The sequence below is a fragment of the Silurus aristotelis genome (genome assembly GCF_946808225.1).
Source record: "Silurus aristotelis genome assembly, chromosome: 12".
Classification (NCBI taxonomy): domain Eukaryota; kingdom Metazoa; phylum Chordata; class Actinopteri; order Siluriformes; family Siluridae; genus Silurus; species Silurus aristotelis.
This window is the reverse complement of record NC_139585.1, coordinates 16268239-16294069: the sequence shown is the minus strand read 5'-3', so window position 1 is coordinate 16294069 and position 25831 is coordinate 16268239. Positions and strand designations below refer to the sequence as shown.

General features: G+C 34.3%; 3 protein-coding genes across 8 annotated transcripts in view; 2 read left to right on the top strand and 1 right to left on the bottom strand.

Moving 5' to 3' along the window:
• The window catches only part of cd37 (CD37 molecule), a 7810-nt gene extending 5396 nt beyond the window's left edge, over positions 1–2414 (bottom strand). For 3 of the 4 annotated variants that reach the window (XM_083557338.1, XM_083557339.1, XM_083557340.1), the window contains exons 1-7: positions 2261–2414; positions 1419–1486; positions 1112–1169; positions 782–912; positions 547–621; positions 213–302; positions 1–57 (exon numbers count right to left, since the gene is read on the bottom strand). The exon at positions 1–57 is cut by the window's left edge and continues 126 nt beyond it. In XM_083557338.1, coding sequence (XP_083413464.1) covers positions 1–57; positions 213–302; positions 547–621; positions 782–912; positions 1112–1169; positions 1419–1484 — 477 coding nt within the window. In that variant the 5' untranslated portion in view covers positions 1485–1486; positions 2261–2414. The remainder of the gene's footprint in view (positions 58–212; positions 303–546; positions 622–781; positions 913–1111; positions 1170–1418; positions 1487–2260) is intronic. The other variant, XM_083557341.1, reaches the window with a different exon arrangement.
• Positions 2415–7398: 4984 nt separating this feature from the next.
• Positions 7399–9809, top strand: gall (galanin-like). The gene is made up of 6 exons (XM_083557272.1): positions 7399–7438; positions 7985–8068; positions 8175–8229; positions 8343–8438; positions 8763–8828; positions 8933–9809. The coding sequence occupies exons 2-6, from the start codon at positions 7985–7987 to the stop codon at positions 8989–8991; spliced, it is 360 nt and encodes a 119-aa protein (XP_083413398.1). The 5' UTR covers positions 7399–7438; the 3' UTR covers positions 8992–9809.
• Positions 9810–19397: 9588 nt separating this feature from the next.
• On the top strand, positions 19398–24298 carry valopb (vertebrate ancient long opsin b). 3 transcript variants are annotated; one of them, XM_083557701.1, is made up of 6 exons: positions 19398–19529; positions 19648–20032; positions 21095–21305; positions 21795–21912; positions 22017–22256; positions 23552–24298. In XM_083557701.1, the coding sequence occupies exons 2-6, from the start codon at positions 19648–19650 to the stop codon at positions 23813–23815; spliced, it is 1218 nt and encodes a 405-aa protein (XP_083413827.1). In that variant the 5' UTR covers positions 19398–19529; the 3' UTR covers positions 23816–24298. The 3 variants fall into 3 exon arrangements, with proteins under 3 accessions (XP_083413827.1, XP_083413826.1, XP_083413828.1); XM_083557700.1 differs by having other exon boundaries at positions 19398–20032; XM_083557702.1 differs by having other exon boundaries at positions 19398–20032; positions 23557–23693.
• Positions 24299–25831: the final 1533 nt, after the last annotated feature.

Sequence of the window (25831 nt, the reverse complement as noted above, 5' to 3'; positions counted from 1 at the left end):
ACAGGAGCATGGGATATTGGTCCAGTCATATTTCCCGTTCCAGCCACAGCACTTTGCCTTGATAAACAAAAATTCATGTTATATTAATATTTTTGGTATTAAATATATGCAAACTACTCAAGAGAAGCAAGATATGTACATTTATGACAGCACATATATACAATGAAAATGCTAGGTGGTCTGTGCTTTGTTGTGGGTGACTTGGGCATTACCTCGTATTGAAAAAACTCTAGAGATGTATGTAGATTTGATTTGGGCTGCTTCATAATGTCAGTAACATGATTTCCCAGAGAAGTTTCAAACTGAGATTAAATGAAAATGTTTTTTCATTAAACTTTGGTTTTCATAAGTGTACAGCTGGCTTGTGTATTACTTAACATTAAATATTAATGGATAATAAAGACACTATACATTTACATACTGCAAACATTTACATACTGCAAAGAAACTCATCCTTTCACTCCCACCCCCACCTCTCCAGTAACTAGACAAAGAAAAAAGTGACAGGATGTAACAGGGTGTGTGTCCTTTCCATGCTTGACTTACCGCACTTCTCTGTGTGAAAAGCAAAACCGTACCAATTGTCTGTGCAGCCAGAAGCATGGTGAGCAGGATAAAGTACTGCAGAAAAACCCAAGCTATTTATGTACTAAATATTTGTTAAACAAAGCAGAATAGCACTGTATTGATTCAAAGTGACATCTGTATTATCCTTCAAGGAGGTTGGACTGAGATATAATTTCAAGATGGACATTTTCAAACAACGAATTAATAAACTCACAATTGCCAGCATGCATTTGACCTCCTTCAGAGCACCAAGACTCCCAAAGAAGCCCAATAAGAAGGTGACAGAGCCACTGATGACCAGCAGATAGGACAAGTGTGACAGGGGTAGGTAGGAAGGGATGGGTACTGTGAATGCACATGGAGAAGGCAGGCACATTACATTTTTATGGCATCTGAGATAATGTTAATCTTATTATAGTAAATGACATTTTAATAATTTTTTTCTTTGACAATAGATATGGAAAGCTTGGAATGTATTTAACTAGCTAATGATCCCATTATTACTTATTTTTATATTATGGAAAGCTAGAAGGGTAATACTCACTTGGAAAATCTGAACATATTATCCAGATTCCCAAGCCCAAGAGGGACAGTCCCAAGAACTATAAGTGAAATTACAAATTATATACATGTGATGACAAACATTTACACACTGTTACCTTTAAATAAAGAGTGAAATATTTTTTATATTTTTCTTGATTATAATAAATGATTAAAAATTATACACTTAACATGTAAAACATACCATAGTTCATTTTTATTTTTACATTTCAGATATGGTGTCTGTTTAAAGTGTTTAACTATATTATAAAGATAATTTGTAAATATATATATACATATAAAAAACTTACAAAAAAAATTAGGTTGAAAAGAAACAGGAAGTACTTGGTGACACTAAGGCAGCACTCAGATGCCATATCTGCATGGAAATAGTCACTTGTCAGTAATGAAACAAAACATCTGTTAATTTCCCAAATCCAAATGAAACAAAAATCAGTTAGTCAAAATCAATTAGTTTCTAAACATGATTTAAGAGAAACTAGTTTTGTTGTAATGTGTAAACAGTTTGGCTTAAAATAACAGAATGTTGTGTTCAGAGTCATTCTGATGATATGGTCTAGAGATTTTGTAAAATGTTCATCATTCATTTGCATGTTACTGTGTATGGCTGATGAGTTTCATGCCAAAGCAGTGCAAAACAGCTCACACCCATGCTTTGCCTGATCTGTTCTCAAATTACTGTAACTAGATGAAGGAAACAGATCCTATCATCTTTCACAGTAAGGCCTTTAACTATTCATGCACTGACAAAGACGTGGGTAGACAACAATAACGTCACTTTAGCATGATGAACATACAAAACAACTGTACACATTGATATTTTAAAATATGAATAAATATAATAGTCTCACTCTTTCATTCTTTCATTCTTTCTTTCTTTCTTTCTTTCTTTCTTTCTTTCTTTCTCTCTCTCTCTCTCTCTCTCTCTCTCTCTCTCTCTCTCTCTCTCTCTCTCTCTCTCTTTCTCTCTCTCTTAAACAAAATAAATAGAAAATCAACCTGATAAATATACATTCATTAAAATGATCAGATTATCAGTCAGATCGTATCCATATACTAATAGAGGTTTGGGACATTGATTGATATCACTAGTTACATCACTTAAAGTAGGTAATAAATAACTATGACTTACCTCATGCATATATATTTTCCCCAGTCAAAAAGAAAACACAGTGTCAGAGTGAAATATGACAACCTTGTATCAGACCATGTAAAAGATGCTTTGAATACACTGATACACTGTAGAGTGACTTTCAGCATTGCATGCAAAGCACCTGTGCTGTGACTGGTTTGTGAACACTCAGTTTCATAAATAAAACATAACCCTCTGCCATTTTTAAAGAAGGAACTGAAAGCTGGAAGTTTGATGAATACGTGTAATATGTTTTTAACATGGCACTTTATGGTAACTGGGTTCATCATCTTTATACAAAATAATGTTTATCTACATTGTTTTAAAACAAATATAAGGGCATTAACTATCTAACATTAACTATAACTACTAATGAGTGTTTGACTGACATTTAATTAGTACATTACACTACATAAACTATTATTGACTATAAGCACAATAAAGTGTGTGTGTGTGTGTGTGTGTGTGTGTGTGTGTGTGTGTGTGTGTGTGTGTGTGTGTGTGTGTGTGTATACTGTATATATACAGTGGTGTGAAAAAGTGTTTCTTATTTATTTATTTATTTATTTATTTATTTATTTATTTATTTATTTATTTTTGTCACACTTCAATGTTTCAGATCATCGAACTATTTTAAATATTAGTAAAAGATAACACAAAACACAAGTGAACACAACATGCAGTTTTTAAATGAAGGTTTTTATTATTGAGGGAAAACAATCTAAAACTACATGGCTGTAGGAGAGCGTATGGTACGGGTAAAGGAATGCCACAACAGGACAGGTTCGGAATCAACAAAATCTTTTTCTTTTTACGTTCACTCGGTGCTCAGTGCCTCAGTCAGCCGTTCTCTGGCACACACACACACCCACACACATCCTCACGCTCCTTCTTAAATGCAAGAGAGAGAACACTCATTAGTCAGAATTCCCTACAGGTGAGTCATTCCTGTGTCTACCTGCTCCCCCCCGCCCCCGCTGCCGCAATGGCACTGTGTAAAAAAGTGTTTGCCCCCCTGTTAAAACTGTGGTTTATCACACCTAAGTTTAATTTCTCTTGCCACACCCAGGCCTGATTACTGCCACTCCTGTTCACAATCAAGAAATCTCTTAAATAGGACCTGCCTGACAAAGTGAAGTAAACCAAAAGATCCTGAAAAGCTAGATATCATGTCGAGATCCAAAGAAATTCAGAAACAATTGAGAAAGAAAGTAACTGAGATTTATCAGTCTGGAAAAGGTTATAAAGTTATTTCTAAAGCTTTGGAACTCCAACGAACCACAGTAAGATCCATAATTCACAAATGGCAAACACATGGAACAGTGGAGAACCTTCCCAGGAGTGGCCGGCCGACCGAAATTACCCTAAGAGCACAGCGACAACTCATCCAAGAGGTCACAAAAGACCCCATAACAACATCCACAGAACTGCAGGCCTCACTTGCCTCAGTTAAGGTCAGTGTTCATGATTCCACCATAAGTAGGAGACTGCGCAAAAATGGTCTGCAAGGCAAAGTTCAAAGATGAAAACCGCTGCTGAGCAAAAAGAACATAAAGGCTCATCTCAGTTTTGCCAGAAAACATTTTGATGATCCCCAAGACTTTTGGGAAAATACTCTGTGGACCGACGAGACAAAAGTTAAACTTTTTGGAAGGTGTGTGTCCCATTACGTCTGGCGTAAAAGTAACACCACATTTCAGAAAAAGAACAGTAAAATATAGTGGTGGTAGTGTGATGGTCTGGGGCTGTTTTGCTGCTTCAGGAAATGGAAGACTTGCTGTAATAAATTGAACCATGAATTCTGCTGTTTACCAAAAAATCCCGAAGGAGAATGTCCAGCCATCAATTTGTGACCTCAAGCTGAAGCGATAACACACCAGCAAGTCCACCTCTGAATTTCTGAAGAAAACCAAAATAAAGACTTTGAAGTGCCCTAGTCAAAGTCCTGACCTGAATCCTATTAAGATGCTGTGGCATGACCTTAAAAAGGTGGTTCATGCTCAAAAACCCGCCAATATGCCTGAATTACAACATATTTGCATAGATGAGTGGACCACAATTCCTCCACAGTGCGGAAACAGACTCTTTGCAAGTTATCACAAACGTTCGATTGCAGTTATTGCTGCTAAGGGTATATATATATATATATATATATATATATATATATATATATATATATATATATATATATATATATATATATATATATATATATATATATATATATATATAGGAATTGTCATGAATTCTACTTGAAGTCATGTGCCCAGTGTTACAAATATCATCTGTGTGTCTGGCCACTGGCTCACCTAATATAATCACAAGTGTGTGGGTGTAAGCATGTGAGACATGTTGAAAGGAATTGGTAGCTCTGTGGTTAAAAATTTGTACTTTTAATTGGAAGGTTGTTTCCCACAGTGAATTGCTACCACCACCATGTTTAACTGTAGTCAAGACAAAATTTTCTTGGTACTCCTCATCTAATAACTTATACTCTTAGACAGATTGTCTTCAGCAAACTGTTTGTGGGTTTCTTGTAAACCAGCTTCAGAAGAGGCTTCCTTTTGGGACGGCGGCTATGCAAATTATGCAGTTTGAGAATTGTACTCAATTTTTAACTGCTCTAATACAAGATACACAAATTTGTATGATCCTGTCAAGCTGACAAATCCATGAACATGAAGAATAGGACATGTGACTTTGCATTTTTAAATGATGTACAACTGGTCTCACATAGGGTGCACTCACTTTTGGTTCCAGTTATTTAGACAATAATTTCTGTATGTTGAGGACATGTAAATATGTACTGCTATCCAAGCTGCACATTGACTACTCTAAAATATATTGTGAAATGTGTGGGGTGTACTCACTGTACCTCTTCTTCCTACCACTAACATCTGTTCTATTTTTTTTACATTTACAAGGCCTGTGTTACAGTGTAATTTTACTAGAGACAGGTAGAAAAGCATGTCTGTGTCTAACAGACCTACATAAAGTAGAGCTTTTAGACTGTGGGAATTGAATAAACCCACTCCCTGTCTGGGCTGATTTCACTGTCCTCGACTCACATCTAAGACCAACCTTTTAATATTTATCTTGAATTGACACTTGTTGGTTATGAAAATAGTTATGTATATTATCAAATTCACTGTAGCTACTTATTTAAAACATCTGAAGGCAGCTGTCAGAAATAAACAAAACAGTTAAAGCATGCTACAAAATGAGACAATTTTAAAAACTGGATAATTTTGGTTTTTTACAAACTGTTAAAAAATCATCACCACTCTTTGTATTTCTCCATATATATATCTCTCTATGCTTATGTATATGTACTGTATGTCTGTATTATACATCAATCCTGAATTCCTGGTTCAGGGCTCCGCTCTTTTGTTGGTACATAAAAGCATCTGCATTTTCTACATTTTAATAATTGTCTGCTTTCCATTATTATTTTGAGCACAAGAACTTAGTACCCTACATAGACAGTTGTAATGGTGTAATTATACCATTCCATTATAACATGTAATTGTTTCTTTGTGCCAAAAAAAGCATGGGAACCATAATTTTTTAACCATATTAATTCTAGTTATTTATACTATTTGAAAGTATGTTGTTAAAAATGGTCTGGGCCTTTGCTTTACAGATACAGATTTAGCATTTAGGCAACTATGACAAGATTTATGGAAAATGTCAGAGTGTATGCATAAAAAAAACCTTCAGTAAACAAACAAGAACATCAGTATCACACATCATCAAACATCAGTGGCACATAATGTGGAAAATTATTGTTTGTCATTAAACATCAATATCAGGCTTGCTCAAACATCCTTTAACAGTGTGGGAAAATAGCACTTGTTTTACACAATGCACATCGTCACTTGTTATTTATGGTTTATTTTAATTGTCTCAATTTTGATGTTTTGAAGTTTTACTCATGCCACTACTATTACACATGAGTCTGACAGTAACAGGAGAACCCCCATGCTATGTTTGGTGTGAAATTTATAGTAAGAGACCAGATCTTTTTCTTCTCATTTACCTGCTCTTGATTTCAGTTTGTGCTTGGCACATGATCACAATATTCTCAGGAGCTGCAGAGATAATTATGCACCAGGTGAATCACATGTACAGTATGCAGTAAAAAATACAGGTACAAATGAGAGCTTGCAATGTGAGCTTACAAAAGGTCAAAAGTGATGCTCTCATGAGAGAATAGATGATGGAAAAGGACATATGAACAGTGTGGTGAAGCCCCTTTTACGGTACTGCTAAAGCTCTGTGCCACATAATTAGTGACCGGTAATTATGTGAAGTGTTCTAGGGTCCCTTTGCTAATGGATCGTAGGGAGCAGGAGGTGCAGCAATTATACCTAGGGCAAAGTGCAGCCATTAGGGAGAGAACAGCATCATGAAATGAAATGGAATTTGTTTGCGCTGCATGAGTGTATTAGGTGGAGGTGGGAGGCTCAGTGGTGTCTAAAAATTACAGTGAAGACTCATGTATTTGGAACACATTATTGAACCTTGCTTTAATTAGTTGTTGTTATACATAAGAATAGATTCACATTTATTCCCAACTATTACATTTATTCAAGAAATGTTCCTATATAGTTATTTATCTAAACATATCATATCTCTTTTTCATCTCAGAATACACTTTAATCACAGTTTAACTAAATACTTCTATTTAAAAATGATTTTCATTATTGTTTTTTAGAGCTTGTTAAGTTTTAGGTCTCTCATTTTGAATACCTCTGAGTTATGAGTTATCAAGCTCTCTCTTGTTTATTCACTCTTCCTCTATTTATCGCTCCCTTTCACTGTGTGAAAGATTAATTTTGTCACATCACTACCCCTCCACCCTCACACCCCAGTCCCTGTAATAACACCACCAATTAAGATAAATGAAATCCATACTAATAGAGTTTCATTATGATAATGTGCTACTTGTCCCAGGCTATATAAAAGACAGACATTTGCTTTCCCACACTCATACATGCAAGTGCACCATAAATACATTTTCTGATGCACAACAAAATGTATTTGCTTTAATATTAATTGAACACATAATTCAAAAGTTCCCACACTGTGAGATTCACTGTCACTTCACATCACTTGTCTTGTTTCCAGGATTCTAATTGTGACATTTTTATTGAATGCAAGTTGAGCTTTTGAAAGGTAAGCATGGTCTCTGGTGTTATTTTAATGATATATTGATACAAATGATTTTTTTTTTTATTTAGTTGTCGTTTAAAGGGTAAACGTGCCAGCATAATACTGCTTTTTACTTTTTATTTAGTAGCTTACTGATTATTATCATTATTAATGATTTCAAAGTTAATATAGACTAAGCAATAGAGAACGATATGTATGTTGTATGTTGTAAATGTAAATACTGCTGTCATTTTGGTATTTATCTGTTCTATCAAAACATCCTGAATTCTTGTTTTATTAAGAGTCAATCGTATTCTTTTTCTCTTCATTAATAGGACCTTGTATAATAACTGTAGCTTACTGTAGAAAAAAAAAAAACAATTAGAACTAATCATTTAAATTGATCAATACTGATTATTTATCTGATATTTATTTCAGCATATAGCAGAATACACATTTATTTAATTAAAATATTTAAAATAATACAATTCTTCATTAAAATAAAAGCTATGCACTTTATAGTTATATGAACTTTAACTTACGAATTTACTGCTGTATTTTCTTCTGCAGATGCAGATTAGCATTATATTGTTTTGTGTCTCTTTGTGTATCCTGTCCCCTCAACTGTCAAGGACCCATGGGATGACCCTTAGGGTACTGTTTTTTTTTTTTACAATTTCCTTAAAAACCTTTAGTATTATCAAATAGTACAAACACAAAGCTTTCATAACTTTGTGCTCAAATGTATATACATTTTCAGGGTTTAGAGAAAAGGGGATGGACATTAAATAGTGCTGGATATCTCCTTGGACCTTGTAAGTCAATGTACAAACTTTAATGTGATTTTTTAGCTATTTTTTTTGCATGTACATTTATACATTGCCTATTTGTTAACTAGCACTTAATTTGCCTAAATCATCACATCCAGATGCACACAGAACACTCACTGTACGACATGGAGCCAGTGTGGGCAAGCGGGAAAGCACAGAGGAGTCGATCCTGCCAACACATCAGCCTTCATATAGTAAGAATATTACCTTCATGAACATTTGTAGAATGCACTCATTATATATATTAGTGTGAGCAATTAGTTTTAAAGATTAAATATGCTTTATGTTAGAAAGCTATATTGCCTGATTACACTTTAAGAAAAAGGGCAAATGTTGTAATCCCTTTCTAAAAGGATTCTTACCTGGAAGCACTTTATGATAAGGAAATACTCAGGATACTAAAGTAAACCACAAACACAACAAAAAGCTTCAAGAGAATTACATTTGACCTTTTTCCTTTTTTGCACAAAGAGTGCATTTGTTTAATACCTGCATTTTAATACTGTATTCTTTTTTAGGATCTGTAGCAGATGAGTCATATCTCCATGCACTCATGAAAATGTTTATGTATTTACGGATGAAAGGTAAGATTGCTTTCTTAACTATTTTGCCATGTAAAAAGGTGTGTTTCTGCAACCTTTGAGTTTATTTATTTTTTTCATTTGTTTTTGCTTCCTCTATATTTTAGATGATGAAAACATTCAAGACTTGATCAGCGCTCCATTTACTGATGACATGACCCGATAAAAGAAACGGCTTTCAGTAACCTTTATCACCAGATAAACACTTATACTCTCCTCCTATATTTATATTAATTCTGACTTAAATAACAAAGTCTTTTGTATAACCCTAATGTTTGCAGAATAATTCACAACAGGTAATTAAATTACACTAAACATCAAAAGCAAAGCTTTCTTACTCCTTCTTTATCGAATACTCTCAAACAATTAACTCTCATTATCCATAGTCACTTGTTTTTTACATATATATTTAAGATTAAAGGCAGTTAATGAACATGATGGGACCTTTAGCAAGGCCCTTAACCCTTAACTGCTCAGTTAAAAGTCACTATGGTAAAGGGTGTCTGCCAAATACCATAAATATAACTGTAAGCTGTTTTCAGATTTATCTCGATAGCTCACAGGTCTCTCTGCATACAAATTATGTCAAGAAAGAAAAAATATTGGCAGTATATTAATGTAAGAAATAAACATGAAACATGAATTCACCATTCATCAGTAGACCTATGCACAGCAACAGTTTGGCAGCATGAAAACTTAAAACTTAAAAAATACACAAAATTACTGTTTACACAGTGGACAGTGTTTGTAATATTAGGGTTTTTTTTGCAAAAAAAAAAACATGAAACCAGTCTTAAATACATACAATTATCTGAAATGTGACTAAATGTTCTGAATTGACATATGCTTTGTATTCTGAGGAAATGCCTTTTCATATGTGAAGAGGCTCTGCAGGAGACGCTGTTCTTATTTTAAAAAGGGGAAGCGTACATGCATGCTTGGCTAACAACGCATAAAAGAATGTTTTAAACCTGGATGGCCTTCTGGTCATAATGAAATAATCTCTTGTATTGTATTTGTATTTATTGTCTTAGTTGCTCATCTTTGGTACAAATATAAAACAAGTGAAATTAGTATTTTAAGTTACATTTATAGATCAATTTATAAACACTGCTTATGCAGAAATATATAAATACATCAGCATTAAGTAATTGGGCTCTTGATTATGCTTGCTTTCCATATTTATGTTTGGGTGAATGTTTTGATTTATTTTAACTTCAATTTATAACTGTACAAGTGTTTATTGAATTGTGATATGGATTGGTGTGTGTACATTGTAATGTTATTGTTGCATAAAAGTGATTCCTAACTGGCCATAACTTTTTATTTAAATGTGACAGTATTTATGGTAAAAAAATAAACAGCTAAATATTTGCTGAAGCATGCATTTAAGCAAAGTAAAAACATCAAAACTCTGCTTAGTTAATGCAGAACTAAAACTTGAGAACCCTTGTCGACGTGGATGCTCAGAGACACATTCGGCCACTTGGGGGCAGTATGTCACCAAAGTCTTACAAGACTGAAAACGAATAAAAAGTGTCGTGTAAAATATCATATAAGGTGAATAGTTTGTTTCCTTTGTAAAAAAAAATTAAATAAAAAAAAATAGACTACACACATATTTCTGTGTGCTGATTTCCCTATGGGGCCATTGAGCAATTTTTTTCAACACATTTTCTTTTTACTAATACAGTACCACCACATGTCAGACTACCTTGTTATACTAGTGTTCGTATAAAACGAAGACCTTATAGATAAGCTCTCTGGCGCCCTCTATTTATAAAGAAAATTCAAGGTTCTCTGTTCTTCTGTCTCGAAGATGGATGTAATCAATTCCTACAGTTCTGCATATATCAGTTGTACTGTAGATGCAGCCTTGGAGGAAGAAAAATAGTTTCAGTAAAATCAAAGCTAGGTCAGATACATAAAAGCCTAAACATCAGTTTGCCTGCCAATATAGTCGATGTATTTTTAAAAACATGTTTGTACAGGTTTGTAACTTTGACACCTATAATTTCCTTAAATTACTTTTAAGTGACAAATATAATGTCAGTTGTAAATGGCTGTAAAATTAAACAATACACCAATTTAAGTCTTGACAAGTAATAAAACACATTATATGTTTATTTTTACATATGTTATTAATGTTCTTCATTATCCATTATATTTATTGTATTATAATGTGCTGCATTACATTACTTACTGAGCTAAATCTATGTATGGAACTCTATATGCTGTGCTTTTATTATATATATATATATATATATATATATATATATATATATATATATATATATATATATATATATATATATATATATATATATATATATATATATATATATACAGTGGGTACGGAAAGTATTCAGACCCCCTTAAATTTTTCACTCTTTTTTATTTTGCAGCCATTTGCTAAAATCATTTAAGTTCATTTCTTTTTCTCATTAATGTACACATAGCACCCTATATTGACAGAAAAACACAGAATTGTTGACACTGTTGCAGATTTATTAAAAAAGAAAAACTAAAATATCACATGGTCCTAATTATTCAGACCCTTTGCTCAGTATTTAGTAGAAGCCCCCTTTTGATCTAATACAGCCATGAGTCTTTTTGGGAAAGATGCAACAAGTTTTTCACACCTGGATTCAGGGATCCTCTGCCATTCCTCCTTGCAGATCCTCTCCAGTTCTGTCAGGTTGGACGGTAAACGTTGGTGGACAGCTATTTTTAGGTCTCTCCAGAGATGCTCAATTGGGTTTAAGTCAGGGCTCTGGCTGGGCCATTCAAGAACAGTCACGGAGTTGTTGTGAAGCCACTCCATCGTTATTTTAGCTGTGTGCTTAGGGTCATTGTCTTGTTGGAAGGTAAACCTTCGGCCCAGTCTGAGGTCCAAAACACTCTGGAGAAGGTTTTCGTCCAGGATATCCCTGTGCTTGGCCGCATTCATCTTTCCCTTGATTGCAACCAGTCGTCCTGTCCCTGCAGCTGAAAAACACCCCCACAGCATGATGCTGCCACCACCATGCTTCATTGTTGAGACTGTACTGGACAGGTGATGAGCAGTGCCTGGTTTTCTCCACACATACCGCTTAGAATTAAGGCCAAAAAGTTCTATCTTGGTCTCATCAGACCAGAGAATCTTATTTCTCACCATCTTGGAGAACTCCATGCGGGTTTTCATGTGTCCTGCACTGAGGAAAGGCTTCCGTCGGGCCACTCTGCTATAAAGCCCCACTGGTGAAGGGCTGCAGTGATGGTTAACTTTCTACAACTTTCTCCCATCTCCCGACTGCATCTCTGGAGCTCAGCCACAGTGATCTTTGGGTTCTTCTTTACCTCTCTTACCAAGGCTGTTCTCCCCCAATAGCTCAGTTTGGCCGGACGGCCAGCTCTAGGAAGGGTTCTGGTCGTCCCAAACGTCTTCCATTTGAGGATTATGGAGGCCACTGTGCTCTTAGGAACCTTAAGTGCAGCAGAAATTTTTTTGTAACCTTGGCCAGATCTGTGCCTTGCCACAATTCTGTCTCTGAGCTCTTCAGGCAGTTCCTTTGACCTTAATGATTCTCATTTGCTCTGACATGCATTGTGATCTGTAAGGTCTTATATAGACAGGTGTGTGGCTTTCCTAATCAAGTCCAATCAGTATAATCAAAAATTTCTGGACTCAAATGAAGGTGTAGAACCATCTTAAGGATGATCAGAAGAAATGGAGAGCACCTGAGTTAAATATATGAGTGTCACAGCAAAGGGTCTGAATACTTAGGACCATGTGATATTTCAGTTTTTCTTTTTTAATAAATCTGCAAAAAGGTCAACAATTCTGTGTTTTTCTGTCAGTATGGGGTGCTATGTGTACATTCATGAGGAAAAGAAATGAACTTAAATGATTTTAGCAAATGGCTGCAATATAACAAAAAGTGAAAAATTTAAGGGGGTCTGAATACTTTCCGTACCCACTGTATATATATATATATATATATATATATATATATATATATATATATATATATATATATATATATATGTATAACTATATTGATTATATTCGATCTCATTGTTTATTTGTATGGAAGAAAACAACTTGAAACAGGCATTGATTTATCTGTATTGATTATGATATTGTTCTTCCAGAAATGGATCTTGTTTTAGCTTCACAGTATTAATCTGCTGTGGATTTATTGGTAAAATATTAATTATATCCTTCTTAACGTCATACCAGGATCATAAAGACAGTTTTAAATCTGAACCACGTTTCAAAAACCAACAGTGTAAAAACATTAAAATCTGTTTTAAATAAGTTGCACCACTAATGACAAAATTAATTATTCATTTTGTAACTTTCTCTAATGGAATGTATTTATATGTCTGGTATAAAATTGCCAAATAATCTATGCTTTATTTATGAGAACTGGCAAATGCTCAAACTACTGTCAGTAGGCTATAGATTATTCAGCATGAATGAACAATCACTGCTGTGGCCTTAAGGAGTGAGAATGTGATGAAAAATAAAGTCTGGAGGCAAAACTGGGCAGATGGGCAGGGCCAGATGCTGTCCTTGTGAGGATGGCTGCCCAATACCTAGTGATCTGCCTCTGTCATAGGACCAGGGAGCTTCAAGCTAAACAGCTGAGCTCATCAAACTTTCTGCCATAAGGAGTTCGAATGCTAAGAAATTTCAATCCTTCATTTCATAAAAGAGGAATGGAATGACATTTCCCTCCTTTGTAAAATGCATTTTCAAAGCTTGAGCCATTATAGATTGTATATAATCTGATGTGATGAAAAAAGGTTGGCTGATAATCATGGTATATACACTTTGAGACTTCATATTTGATAGAAGATCAGAGCAAACTTAAAAGGTTTGCTAATTTGTATGTCATAGGTGACAGATGCCTGTTTTCACAGGAAAACAAACATACAAAGTGTATATGCACATAATCTGTACATTACTTCATGTCTAAACATTTAAAATGTAATAAAGAAAAATTAAATATATGATCAGATGCATTATTATTTGATAATGCAAGAGTGCTTGACATCAAGCAAACAAATTAAATCACCACATCCAAAACAAGTTCTTTAATTATTTTAGAAATATCAATGCTATTTGCAAAATATGCAAGAAAATAATGATTTGATACTGATTGGATCTTAGATTGGATTGAAATTAGTTCAGTCTATTTTGATTTTGCCCTTGTTTGGTCATTTTTTTTAAATATTGTATTTGGGAGTTGAACACATTCAATTTAATTCACATTTTATTTGTATAGCCTCTCTTAACAATGGATATTGTCAAAAAGAAGCTTTACAGAAATCCTTTAAACGTATGTTTGCACAGAGACTTAGAGAAGGCCAGACAGATGATCTGACACCTGTAGCCTAAAGGCTGTTAGGTAGGGCCTGGACTGATAAGACGGCGGTCTTGTGTAAATACATTTGCATGCTCAGCAGGACACATAAAAGACATTTTGAAGACATTTTGAAGACATTTAGTTTTGAGATCAAAAGGAAGACCAAAATTTCAGCTTTAATTATTTAATATTTTAATCTAAATGTGTTAAACATGGCACCTCTTGCTTGTATTAGTCTCTGCAAATATAATGTCTGTACAGAGACTGAAATTGTAAAGAAAACCCTTTTGTGGTTCTAATTAATCCTATTAATCCTTTAAAGCTGACAAAAAAGGAGGAAATCAATCAGATCCATTGCACAAGCTTTGAGCTGAGCTAATTTCAACAATATGAAATGTCTTTAATAAGAAAGAAAATCTATGTTGGGCTAACAAGCAAACATTGAACAGGTTGGTCAATGGATCAGCAACAGCAGGTGATAGTAGTATTGTGAGAACTGTGAAGAAAACAGCAATTAGTCACATTACTAACCTCTACAAGGCAGTGGAGGAAGTATAACAATCAAAAGAATGAATCAAACTGGAATTTGCAAAGAAATATTAGATGAGCCACAAAAGTTCTGTAAACAAGATTCACCTCTACCAACGTAATAAAAATGTGAAAAAATATGATCTGCTTATGTCTGCTGCTGTTGATTATTTTAGTAATCGAGTATTCTAACAATTATTACATTGATTAATCAAGTAATTGGATAACAAGTACTTTTCCTTTATTAAAGAGAACTATTAGTTTAATGAAACTCTAATTATTCTCACTTATATACTTATTTATTAAATCTTGCACAGTATCGTGATGTGGTATGCTTGTGTCCGAAAAAGCTGAAAATTTTTTTTTTATTACTTTAAAAAAAATGGAAACAGCACCATACAGTGTTTTCTTTATGTTTTAGTTTGAAATTATCCCAAACTTTCTGGCATATTCTTTGGCCTGAATCGTCTTCTTATTTCTCACTGTTTTCTCACAGTTTCTCCATTTTCCATTCTGCAGCATCTTCTGTGTTACCTGTCCAGAGCACTCCAGAGTTTCGTGGCTGGTGCATCAGTAATAATGGTCCGTGGGAAACACAATGCTCCGTGTTCAGTTAAATGGACTAAACAAAGCATCAAGGCAAATTGATTTTTTAAATCGAACTACTCAAGTTACTCGAGGAATCATTACAGCTCTAGATCTGCTCATGGTATGAAACATAACCATTTACTGTTTAATCAGTGGAAGCAGTGTCACTGCTCAGGCTGTGCATGACTGCTTTTGAAACATGCTCACTAGTTTTTATTGATGATTTATATCACATGTCTACAGAAATCTTCTGTCTGCCGATTTACAAAGAAATCTGTCCTTCCTAATTAGAAGGAACTTCATTATGCTGAAAATGAGCCTAAATTCATTGCCAACATGACAATAAACAAACAAACATTTAGACTGATCAATTGAGTCAATCACCAGACCGTAACCCAATCCATTTCCTGAGGACGATTCTAAAGAGAGAAACCAACGACAACAACAAAAACCATAAAAAAGCTCAAAATGAAGAAGTTTGGTTATGACAGAAAGCGACTGGCATTGCAAGCAAAAAATAAAAATACAAAAATGAATTAGAAATACGCAAACAAAATCTTCTGATTTACTTTATTTTAAGACTGTTCCTATAATTTTACTCTACCCTACAGACTGGGTGCTCTATCACCAAGATGCAAAGATGCTATGTTTTAAATTGTTTAACACATTTAAGTGGAAACATATTCCACTTTTAATCTGAAACATCCTTAATGTATAGCTAGCTAGCCAGCTAGATAGTTAGATAGATACAGGTAGTCGTCTTACAACTTACAACCTATGCAACTTACGACCATTTACGACCACAATCGCTAGCTGTGGCGTATGTTTTTTTTTTTACCAGCTTTCGGCATAATTTCACAGTACTGTACATATAGCCTACTCTACTTATGACCAAATCGTGTTACGACCGATTTGTCGGCCCCAATTGTGGTCGTAAGTCGACGACTACCTGTTGATAGATAGATAGATAGATAGATAGATAGATAGATAGATAGATAGATAGATAGATAGATAGATAGATAGATAGATAGATAGATAGATAGATAGATAGATAGATAGATAGATAGATAGATCTAGTACTAGTAGCATACTTAATTAATCCTCTGAGATAACTGACTCTACTCAGATTAATTATACTTGTGAGCCTGATTAAAGGAATCAACAGAGCATAACAAAATCAATGCAATTGATAAAAAGCACAATATTCTACCTATTAAAAACCTTTAGTATCTTAAAAACCTACATTCACCTCAAGACACAATAATAAAAAATAAAATAAATAATAGTAATAATAATAATAATAATAATAATAATAATAATAATAATAATAATAATAATAATAATTTTATTTTATTTTAAGGCACCTTTCAAAACACTCAAAGACACTGTACACTACAAAGTGAAATCATAAAATCAAACAACCACAAAAGCTATTTAACTGTTAAAATTAATCAGAAAAAGCCAATCTGAACAGAAGAGTTTTGATTCATGATTTAAAAGTGATCAGACAGTCACATATTGACTGTGGAAGAGAATTCCAGAGATGAGCAGCAGCTCAGCTAAATGCCCTAAACCCCATAGTGACTAAACAGACAGAAGGTACAGTAAGGAAAATAGATATGGAAGATCTGAGAATGCGCTTTGGGGTGTAGGTATGAAGCATGTCAGAGAGGTATGAGGGTGCAAGATTATGAAGAGCTTTCAAATTAAGAAACAGAATCTTGTAATCTTTTCGAAATGTTGACAGGAATTCAGTGTGGATGATGAAAAATGGGGAATATATGCTGGATGGCGGAGGTTCTAGTAATTATAAGGGCAGCTGAGTTATGGAAAATTGAAGTTTAGGAGGGAGTTTGTGAAATAAACCAAACAGAACAGAGTTACAATCAGTCATTTGCAAGGTAATGAGAGCATGTACAAGAGTAGCTGTGGAATTGGATGTAAGAAACGGATAAAGACGGCTGATGTTCCGAAGATGGAAGTATGCAGACCGAGTAATATTGTTCACATGCTTTTCAAAAGATACTGTACTATCAAGGAAAACACACAGACTCTTTACCTTAGAAGATGAGGTTAATAAAGTGTTATAAATAGAAAGTGAGAAACTATTGAATTTTGACAAATTTGACTCGGTGCCAACAGGAAGAACATCTCTTTCGTCAATATTCAGCTTGAGAAAATTGAAGATACAGATTATTGATAAAAGATTATTGATAAAAGCTTTGGCAGGCTGTTTCTTGATAGGCTATTGATTATAGGGTTCCACATTTTACCGTGTCTGAGTAGGTTTCCTTTGGGTTGACTGGTTTTCTCCTGCCATTCAAAATCAGCCTATTAGTTTGATTGATTATGCTACTCTATTCTGGTAAATGTATATCACTGAGCAATAAGGATCCTACATCCTACTGTAAATTTCAATACATCAGTTAAAAATAATTTAATATGCTTTCACATTTTCTTAAATCCTGGTGCACATGCATGACAATACCAAAAGGGTTTAAGGTTGTATCTGACATTATATCAACAAAGTTTGTAAACATATAATGAACAAATACAGAACCAATATTGAACAACAAAGAATAAAAATACTGAACTAATAAATTTTTGCTGCAGCACAGCCACAGGAAGTTGTCATGTCATGGGGAAGTTTTAAAAAAGAAAATCAAAAAGTGTTCACAGTATAACACAATCATATAAAGTTTATACGTTTTTTAATCACAGTTTTGAGTGGAAATTGCAGCACAGAGCTCCTATATAAACACAAGCCGAAGCCTTAAACAGGATGAGTATGAGGAGGAGCTGATGCTGTGAGCCCTGTCCTTCACTCACTTCTTTTATTTTATGGTTCCTTTTCCTCTGAAGACTTTGGTAGGCTACTTTCCTTCCAAATGATAGTCAAGTAAAGTTTTGCCCCTTAAAAACTGACACTTAAGTTAAAAATCAAAAGGAAAACCTGAATTTCAGCTTTTATTTCCATATATTTTTATCCAAATGTGTTGAATATAACCTGTTGTAAAATGTAAAATATACCCTGTTTAAGTAATCTTCAATTTGCAAATACCCATCTTCTTGTTGCAATAATCCAGCTTTTGAATCTGAGAAAAAAGGTGAAATCAGTTTAAACCATTGCACAAACTTTGGGCTGAACCAATTTTGACAATATGAAATGTCAAATAATTAGGAAAACCATTGTTGTGCTAACAAGCAAACACTTAACTGGCCAGTAGATCAGCAACAGCAGGTGACAGAAATATTCTGAAACTGTAAAGAAAAACCAGCAATCCGTCACATTACTAACCTGGCGAATGTATCGCAATCGGAAGAGAGAATCAAAAGGCTAAATAGGAATTTGCAAACAAATATTTAAATGTGCCACACAAGTTTTGTAACCAAGATTCACCTCTGGGAAAGTGCTAAAAATGTTAAACATAACAATTGACTGGCCACAGATGTATATAGCACAGATATCTACAGAAACATTCTGGCCAATTTACTAAATAAATGTAAACCCCATTAGGTGGAATATTTATGCCAAACTATATTGGTAAATTTATAACCATGACAAACAAGGATGCTGCAAAATTTCAGTCCATGAGTAAAAATAATTTATGCTTTCAAATGTTCTTGAATCCAGGTGAACAAGCATGGCAATACCAAAAAGTTTGCTGTATCTGAAGTGAACAGATAATACTGAACCAATAGTGAAAAATAAATAATGAAATACCAATCAAATCCACTTTCAATGCAGCTCAGCCACAGGAAGTTGCTTTTTTAAATGACTTTATTGAATAAATCAAATCAACAATATATACATCTTGTATCACATTAGACAATGGAACATTTCCAGTACATATGTAAACAGTGAGTAAATAGTGTTGACATGCAAAACAATTTGACAAGTGAGTACATACTAGGAAAAATAATATCATTATATCATTTCATACACAAATCTTAACATGAAAGGGAAGAAAAAGTATAAACAGGAAGTTGCCATGTCATAGTTGAGTTAAAATATCAGAGTTTACATTGTAACACAATCATACAAGTTTTATAAGTTATTTATTTATTTATTTTATCACAGTTTAGAGTGGATATGGCGGCTCAGAGCTTCTATATAAGCACGAGCTGGAGTCTTAAACAGGAGGAGTGTGAGGAGGAGATGATGCTGTGAGCCCTGTCTTTCACTTACTTCTCTTTTTGTTTTGCGGATCCTTGTCCTCTTTAGAAGACTTTGGTAGGCTACTTTTATCCAGTGTTTCCATTTGGCTAAATAAAGTTCTGTCCTGCGCAAAACCGAGACACCTGTAGACTTCCAATCGAGTTTTTAAGATTTCTCCGTGTACTTTGCATAGATGTCCACTCCGCTCGCCAGCCTGGACGGGTTCCCGTCTGTGGTTAACGGCGGTTCCTACACCGACACTCCGGTACTTATGAAGCCTCGGGATCCGTTCGCAGGTCCGCTCGAGTCAGTCGCGCCCTGGAACTACACGTTTATTGCGTGCCTGATGTTTGCGGTCACTGCCCTCTCGCTGGCCGAAAACTCCACCGTCATGATAATAACGTACAGATTTAAGCAGCTGAGACAGCCCCTGAATTATATTATTGTCAACTTGTCTGTGGCTGACTTCTGCTTGTCGCTGGTTGGAGGCACAATCAGTTTCCTGACCAACGCGCGGGGTTACTTCTTCCTGGGCAGGTGGGCGTGCGTGCTGGAGGGATTCGCCGTCACTTTTTTCGGTGAGTCTGAATTCCAGAGTTGCTACAGTGCTGAAGGAACGTGGCCATGCACCGGATTTTTCTAGTTTTTTTTTAAGTTCAAGATTCAATTTACAACTTTTATTTGTCATATGTACAGATGTCAGTGACAGTATGTACAATGAATGAGGCTCCAGGTGAACTACAGCAATATTGAATATTAAACATAAAACAGAATAAAAAAACCTAAAGAAAAAAAGGAGAGAAAAGTAATAATGAGGCATAAGAAAGTTATAATTATTTACAAGTGTGTGCAGAAGTATATATATTGTATTATATGAGTATTTACATATATGACATATTAGGATGAGGTATTTTTTGTAAAATATTATGGAAGCCAGAGGACAAGTATATATGATATTTATAACAATGTATATATCAGGTGTGCAAAAAATACGCTACTCAACACTTAGAGCATCTTTTTTTAGAGGAACGATCTAAGACGTAAGATCTAAGTGATTTAACACTTTCTAATCTAATAAAAGTACCATTATTGAGTTCAAATAGTTTATATCAAGAAAGTTTGTCCTGAGAAAAAATTTAGTCAAGTGTTTATTAAACTCCCTCAGTGTTTTATCTTTTGTTTCTCTGGATTGTTCCGAGGAGAACACCTGGAACTCTGAAGAACACCATAAGAATAAGAACTAAACTGTACATTTTCTTTTAATCGGGGTGAAATGTAACACCTTTTAGATGTTTAATAGTGCCCTTAGGACAACCTTTAATAAGCTTTTGGAGTTATTTCATTAACATAATTCTACATTTACCTTTCCAAATGAAAGATATATATATATATATATATATATATATATATATATATATATATATATATATATATATATATATATATATATATATATGATATATTTTGTAAGAATAAAGTTAAAAAATACTTCTTACAAATGTTAATATTTTACTTAAACATTTTGCATAATTATGTTACTTTCTGTAGCTCAGTTCAGTACTTAATGTCTAAACTGTTCTTTTCTAAATTGTGCATGACTTCTAGGTGTAAATTGTAATAAACTTTTGTTTGCCTTGCAGGGATTGTGGCTCTATGGTCTTTGGCAATCCTAGCTTTTGAACGTTTCTTTGTGATCTGCCGACCACTGGAAAATGTCCGTTTGGGTGTCAAACATGCAGCAATGGGTCTTTTGTTCGTCTGGACTTTCTCGTTCATCTGTACTATTCCTCCAGTACTTGGCTGGAACAGCTACACAGTCAGCAAGATTGGCACTACTTGCGAACCTAACTGGTGAACTCACCTCTTCCTTTTAATTATGAGTGTAAATTAAATGATTTTTGACTCTCAGACCATCAAAATAACCTTTTTTGTTGTTGTTTTCCACTTAAAGTCACTGTAATTGATTCTTATCATGTAATTGACAAACCTGTGTTTCTTTATGCACAAAGCTTTCAGAGTTTTTTAATCAGTTGATAAATTTACACTTAAAGTTATTATATATTTTTTTAGTTTAGCAGCTGTGAATGCTGTTTATAAATGTTAACACTAATACATTTTGCATGACATTTTAATAAGCTCTTCAAACATATGGCATGCATGAGCTGTTTGTCAGCTAATTCTCATTTTATAAGTAAAACAAAAAACTATACATGCCACTGTGCTACAACTGTTAGATTGGTCTGGCTCAATATGTTAAACCTATGCACTGTGGATCTTGAAATTGTTATATCAGAGATGGAAATATGTGGAGAGTTCTGAGCCTTTGCTCTCTTCATTAAGGTACTCAAGAGACTACAATGACCATACTTACATAATCACCTTCTTTGTCACCTGCTTTATCTTACCACTTGGAGTAATAATTGTTTCCTATGGAAAACTCATGCAGAAACTTAGAAAGGTGGGTTCTTAAGACAATGGAAAAATCTTTACAATTTGTATTGTAACACAATACAAGAGTACACCCCAATATAAAATATTTAATAATGTGTTTTGCTCTTTCAGGTATCCAACACTCATGGGAAATTAGGTAATGCACGGAAACCAGACCGGGCTGTGGCACGGATGGTCATTGTAATGATAATTGCATATATGGTTGGCTGGACACCTTATGCAGCAGTCTCCATCATCGTCACAGCCTATCCATCTATCAATATTGACCCTCGCCTTGCAGCAGCACCAGCCTTCTTTGCTAAGACTGCAGCTGTGTACAATCCAATCATTTATGTGTTTATGAACAAGCAGGTATGCCATCACATCATGAAATAACGAGTTAATATATTCTTCCTGCTAACTGAAACTAATCTGTCTTATTTTTCCTTATTTCAACAAAAGCATTTTCACTGCATAAAACTGCCACTTACTTATTTACTATTTAGTGTAAACACTAGACAATGTTGTGTGTAAAATCTCAAGAGAACAGCAGTTTACAAAATACTCAACCAGCACATCTGGCACCAATATCCATGCCCCAAGCAAGATCACAAAGATCTCATCTTTTCTTTTATCTATTGACTGATAAGACCTTTACCTAAAGCTCTAGACCTCTATCTGCATGATCTTTTGCATAACCACCTAATTAGATAAATGAGCAGGTGTAAAGGCATTTCTAATAAAAAAATGTATAATCCTATACAATACACTTTAAATAACAAAACAATTTTACATATGAATACACAATGAATACTGGCCTATCATATATATTATACATCATATCATTATTTAACATTTATTCGTTGTGTTTGATTTCTGTTAATCAGGCTGGAATCACTTTTATGGCTTATGCATGTTATGGCTGTTTTTCTCAGCTTTTGCATTGCCTCTTGCCCATCAGCCGAGAATTCTCCAATGGCTCAACCAGCAACTGGTGTATATTAAAAATTCAGCATGTTTTAAAATGCAGAAACATGCTTAGTAAGACCAATGTGGGCAAGTCTCGTGGTGGCAGATCTGTATTTGAATTATTCTAAGCATGTTCAGCTCGTATAAGCCCTCACTTGACAGCACTAAATTTGTACATTTTAATAGAATCATTAAAAAGCTACATAAATAAATTACCTTTTAAAAACTGATTGACTCTTTTTTGCAAATGTTAAATTATATTCTGTTTAAATAATGTTTGTACTAGACATAGAAATGCAGCCAATCCATACACATAGCCAACACAACAAAGGGTTTCATATACAACCTAATATAAAGTTATATTTATTATAATTTCCATTTAGATGGTTCAAGCAATTTGATCTAAAATTTGGTGCTTTAAATTGTTTTACACTACTAGCAGTAAATGCCAGTAATCTGATCCCTGCAGTCTTCAGTGTAAAGCAAAAACAATACAATTGGCCTTCTGTTCCTGTACTTTCAGAGGTAATAGAATTCTTTAGTCCTAATTTTGGACATGGTCTGCCTGGAGACCTTTTTTAATAATTAGTTATATCTGAAGTTTTTTATATTATGTTTGTACATATGTTTCTAGGTTGTTCCTGATCTTACATCTCCTTAGCCCAGTGGTAATTCTCATGCCTTTTCTCTTTTCTCAGTTCAGGAAGTGCCTGATTCAGGTGTTTAAAGGCAATGGCATGAGCATTGACTCATCCCATTTGAACCCCACCTCAGACAAAGGGCCCATTACAAAAACAGAAAGTCACCTGGGAGAGATGTCATCCATCGCTGCCCATGTGCCTATGACCACATGCAACCTTGAGAAAACTGATGAGGAGGATGAAGAAGAAGCTCAGAACCAGAATGAAAATGGTGGATCCACGCAACTTCCTCTATCAGAAAGCAGAGTTTGCCCTCTGTAGAGCAAACTTATAAAGCTCAAATGTAATGATCTGTAGCCTGTTGCCTAACTGCTCAGGCAGCTGGAAAAACAGCACAGCTGCGCTATGCATATAGAGCATGTAGATTATTCTGCATGTAAATATTTATGTATGTTCAGTGTTTATCTCTACTTCTTTGTGCTGTGTAAGTCTGAAAAAAATCTATTTGTTTATGCTTATGGTTGTGTCTTGCAGAAGGTTGCATATATGTTGTAGCCCTGTCAATTTGTTGTCAGTGAATGAATGTTAACTAAATGTATGCATTATTGCAATATTTGTCTTTATTTTTAATTTAATAATTTAAGGTTTTCCATGGACGCTGGTAATGACAAGTTTTATTGCATTTGGTCACATTTAGCAATGCAAAAAAATCTAACCAAATGTATTTTGCCTCTGTAATTTAACCATTGTAATATTATTTTAAGACTTAATCATGACTTAATAAATTTAGTTTGTACCAGAAAACACTCTATCCCTTTTTTAAATACAGAATAATGAATGAAAAAAAAAAAAACCCCATCTATACTGTAATTATTAGAGTCAGGTTTGAGCATTATCTAGTCAAATGATACAAGCAAATTGTTGAAACAAGTAGGCTGGGGTGCATTCAGTCCTGCAGGCCAACTGAGTTCTTTTACTCCGAACTTAGTAAACCATGGATTTATAGAGCTCGCTTTGTGTAAAGTTGCACTGCCAAAAATAAAATGGAGTGAAACAGCAGGCAATATTTAAGGCTTTGAGCACAACATTGATGTTTAATTTGTTGCTGTTACAAAAAAACAAAAACAAAAAAAACAGTATTCCAGAGAGGAGTAAAATGTGCTTATTGTCCTAGGCAGAAAGTACACTACTTCAGAGATTCCAGAGATTTTTATTTTATCCCCTGAGCATGCAATCCTATACTCACTTTGTTCTTCAAAAAAATAAACAAACAAACAAACAAACAAACAAACAAACAAACAAACAATTACATTTGAAAAAGTTAAAGCATCATTTTTATACTCAAGGTGATTTTATAAACCATGAGGCAAATGTACTTAAGGCTGTTACTGATATGGGGACAATCAGGTTTCAGGTCTTCCTGTTTTTCTGGAAAGAGTCAGTGTTTATAAATAACACTTCCTGATCACATTCTGCCCTTACAATGATTATACCTTTAAGAAAGGTATGACATTTATTTTCAATTATGTTACATTTTTTAAAACTGGATCATATAACATGACATGCCTAGGGCTATATCTTGCTTGAGGATTGAAAAATAAACCTATCCTATGATTTTAAACAAGATTTTCAGAATCAGAACCAGGTTTATTGGCCAAGTGTGTTGACACACAAGGAATTTGGTTCCAGCTGTTGGTGACTCTCAAAAGTACAGACATAAATAACACTATACATTTAGCTTGGATTATAAAGACAAAACAGACAATACAGGACAAACAGACAATACAAGAGGAAACAGACTTTATGAGACAATACAGACAATACGAGACAATATAAGCAATATGAGTATTAAATAGGACAATATACAAAGTATTTGACAGATCAATAATGTACATAAACTGTGAGTGCATGGTAGTGCAAATAGCAGTATTGTGAGTCACGTAATATATACAGCAATATACAGCAGTAACAGTGTGTGTAACATATGGGGATGTGGAATGAAACTGTACCAGTGTCTGGCAGTTTTGGTGAACAAAGTTCTGTAGTGCCTGCCAGAAGAGGGAGCTGAAAGGTGTTGTGTCCAGGGTGCGAAGGGTCAGTAGTGATTTTTCCTGCCCATTCTTTTTTTATTCTTGTAGGTCCTGGAGAGTAGGCAGGGGAGCACCAATGATCTTTTCTGCGATAAAGTACTAAAGAGAGCCGTGCTGAAGCTGCCATTCGCGGCGCTATCTTGATAAGCTTTTTAAAATAAATTTTACGTGTGCATGCATTAATATGAATCTGGAAGTATATTAGTTGGGTAATGACAGAACAAACTGACACACAAAAGGGTTTCTT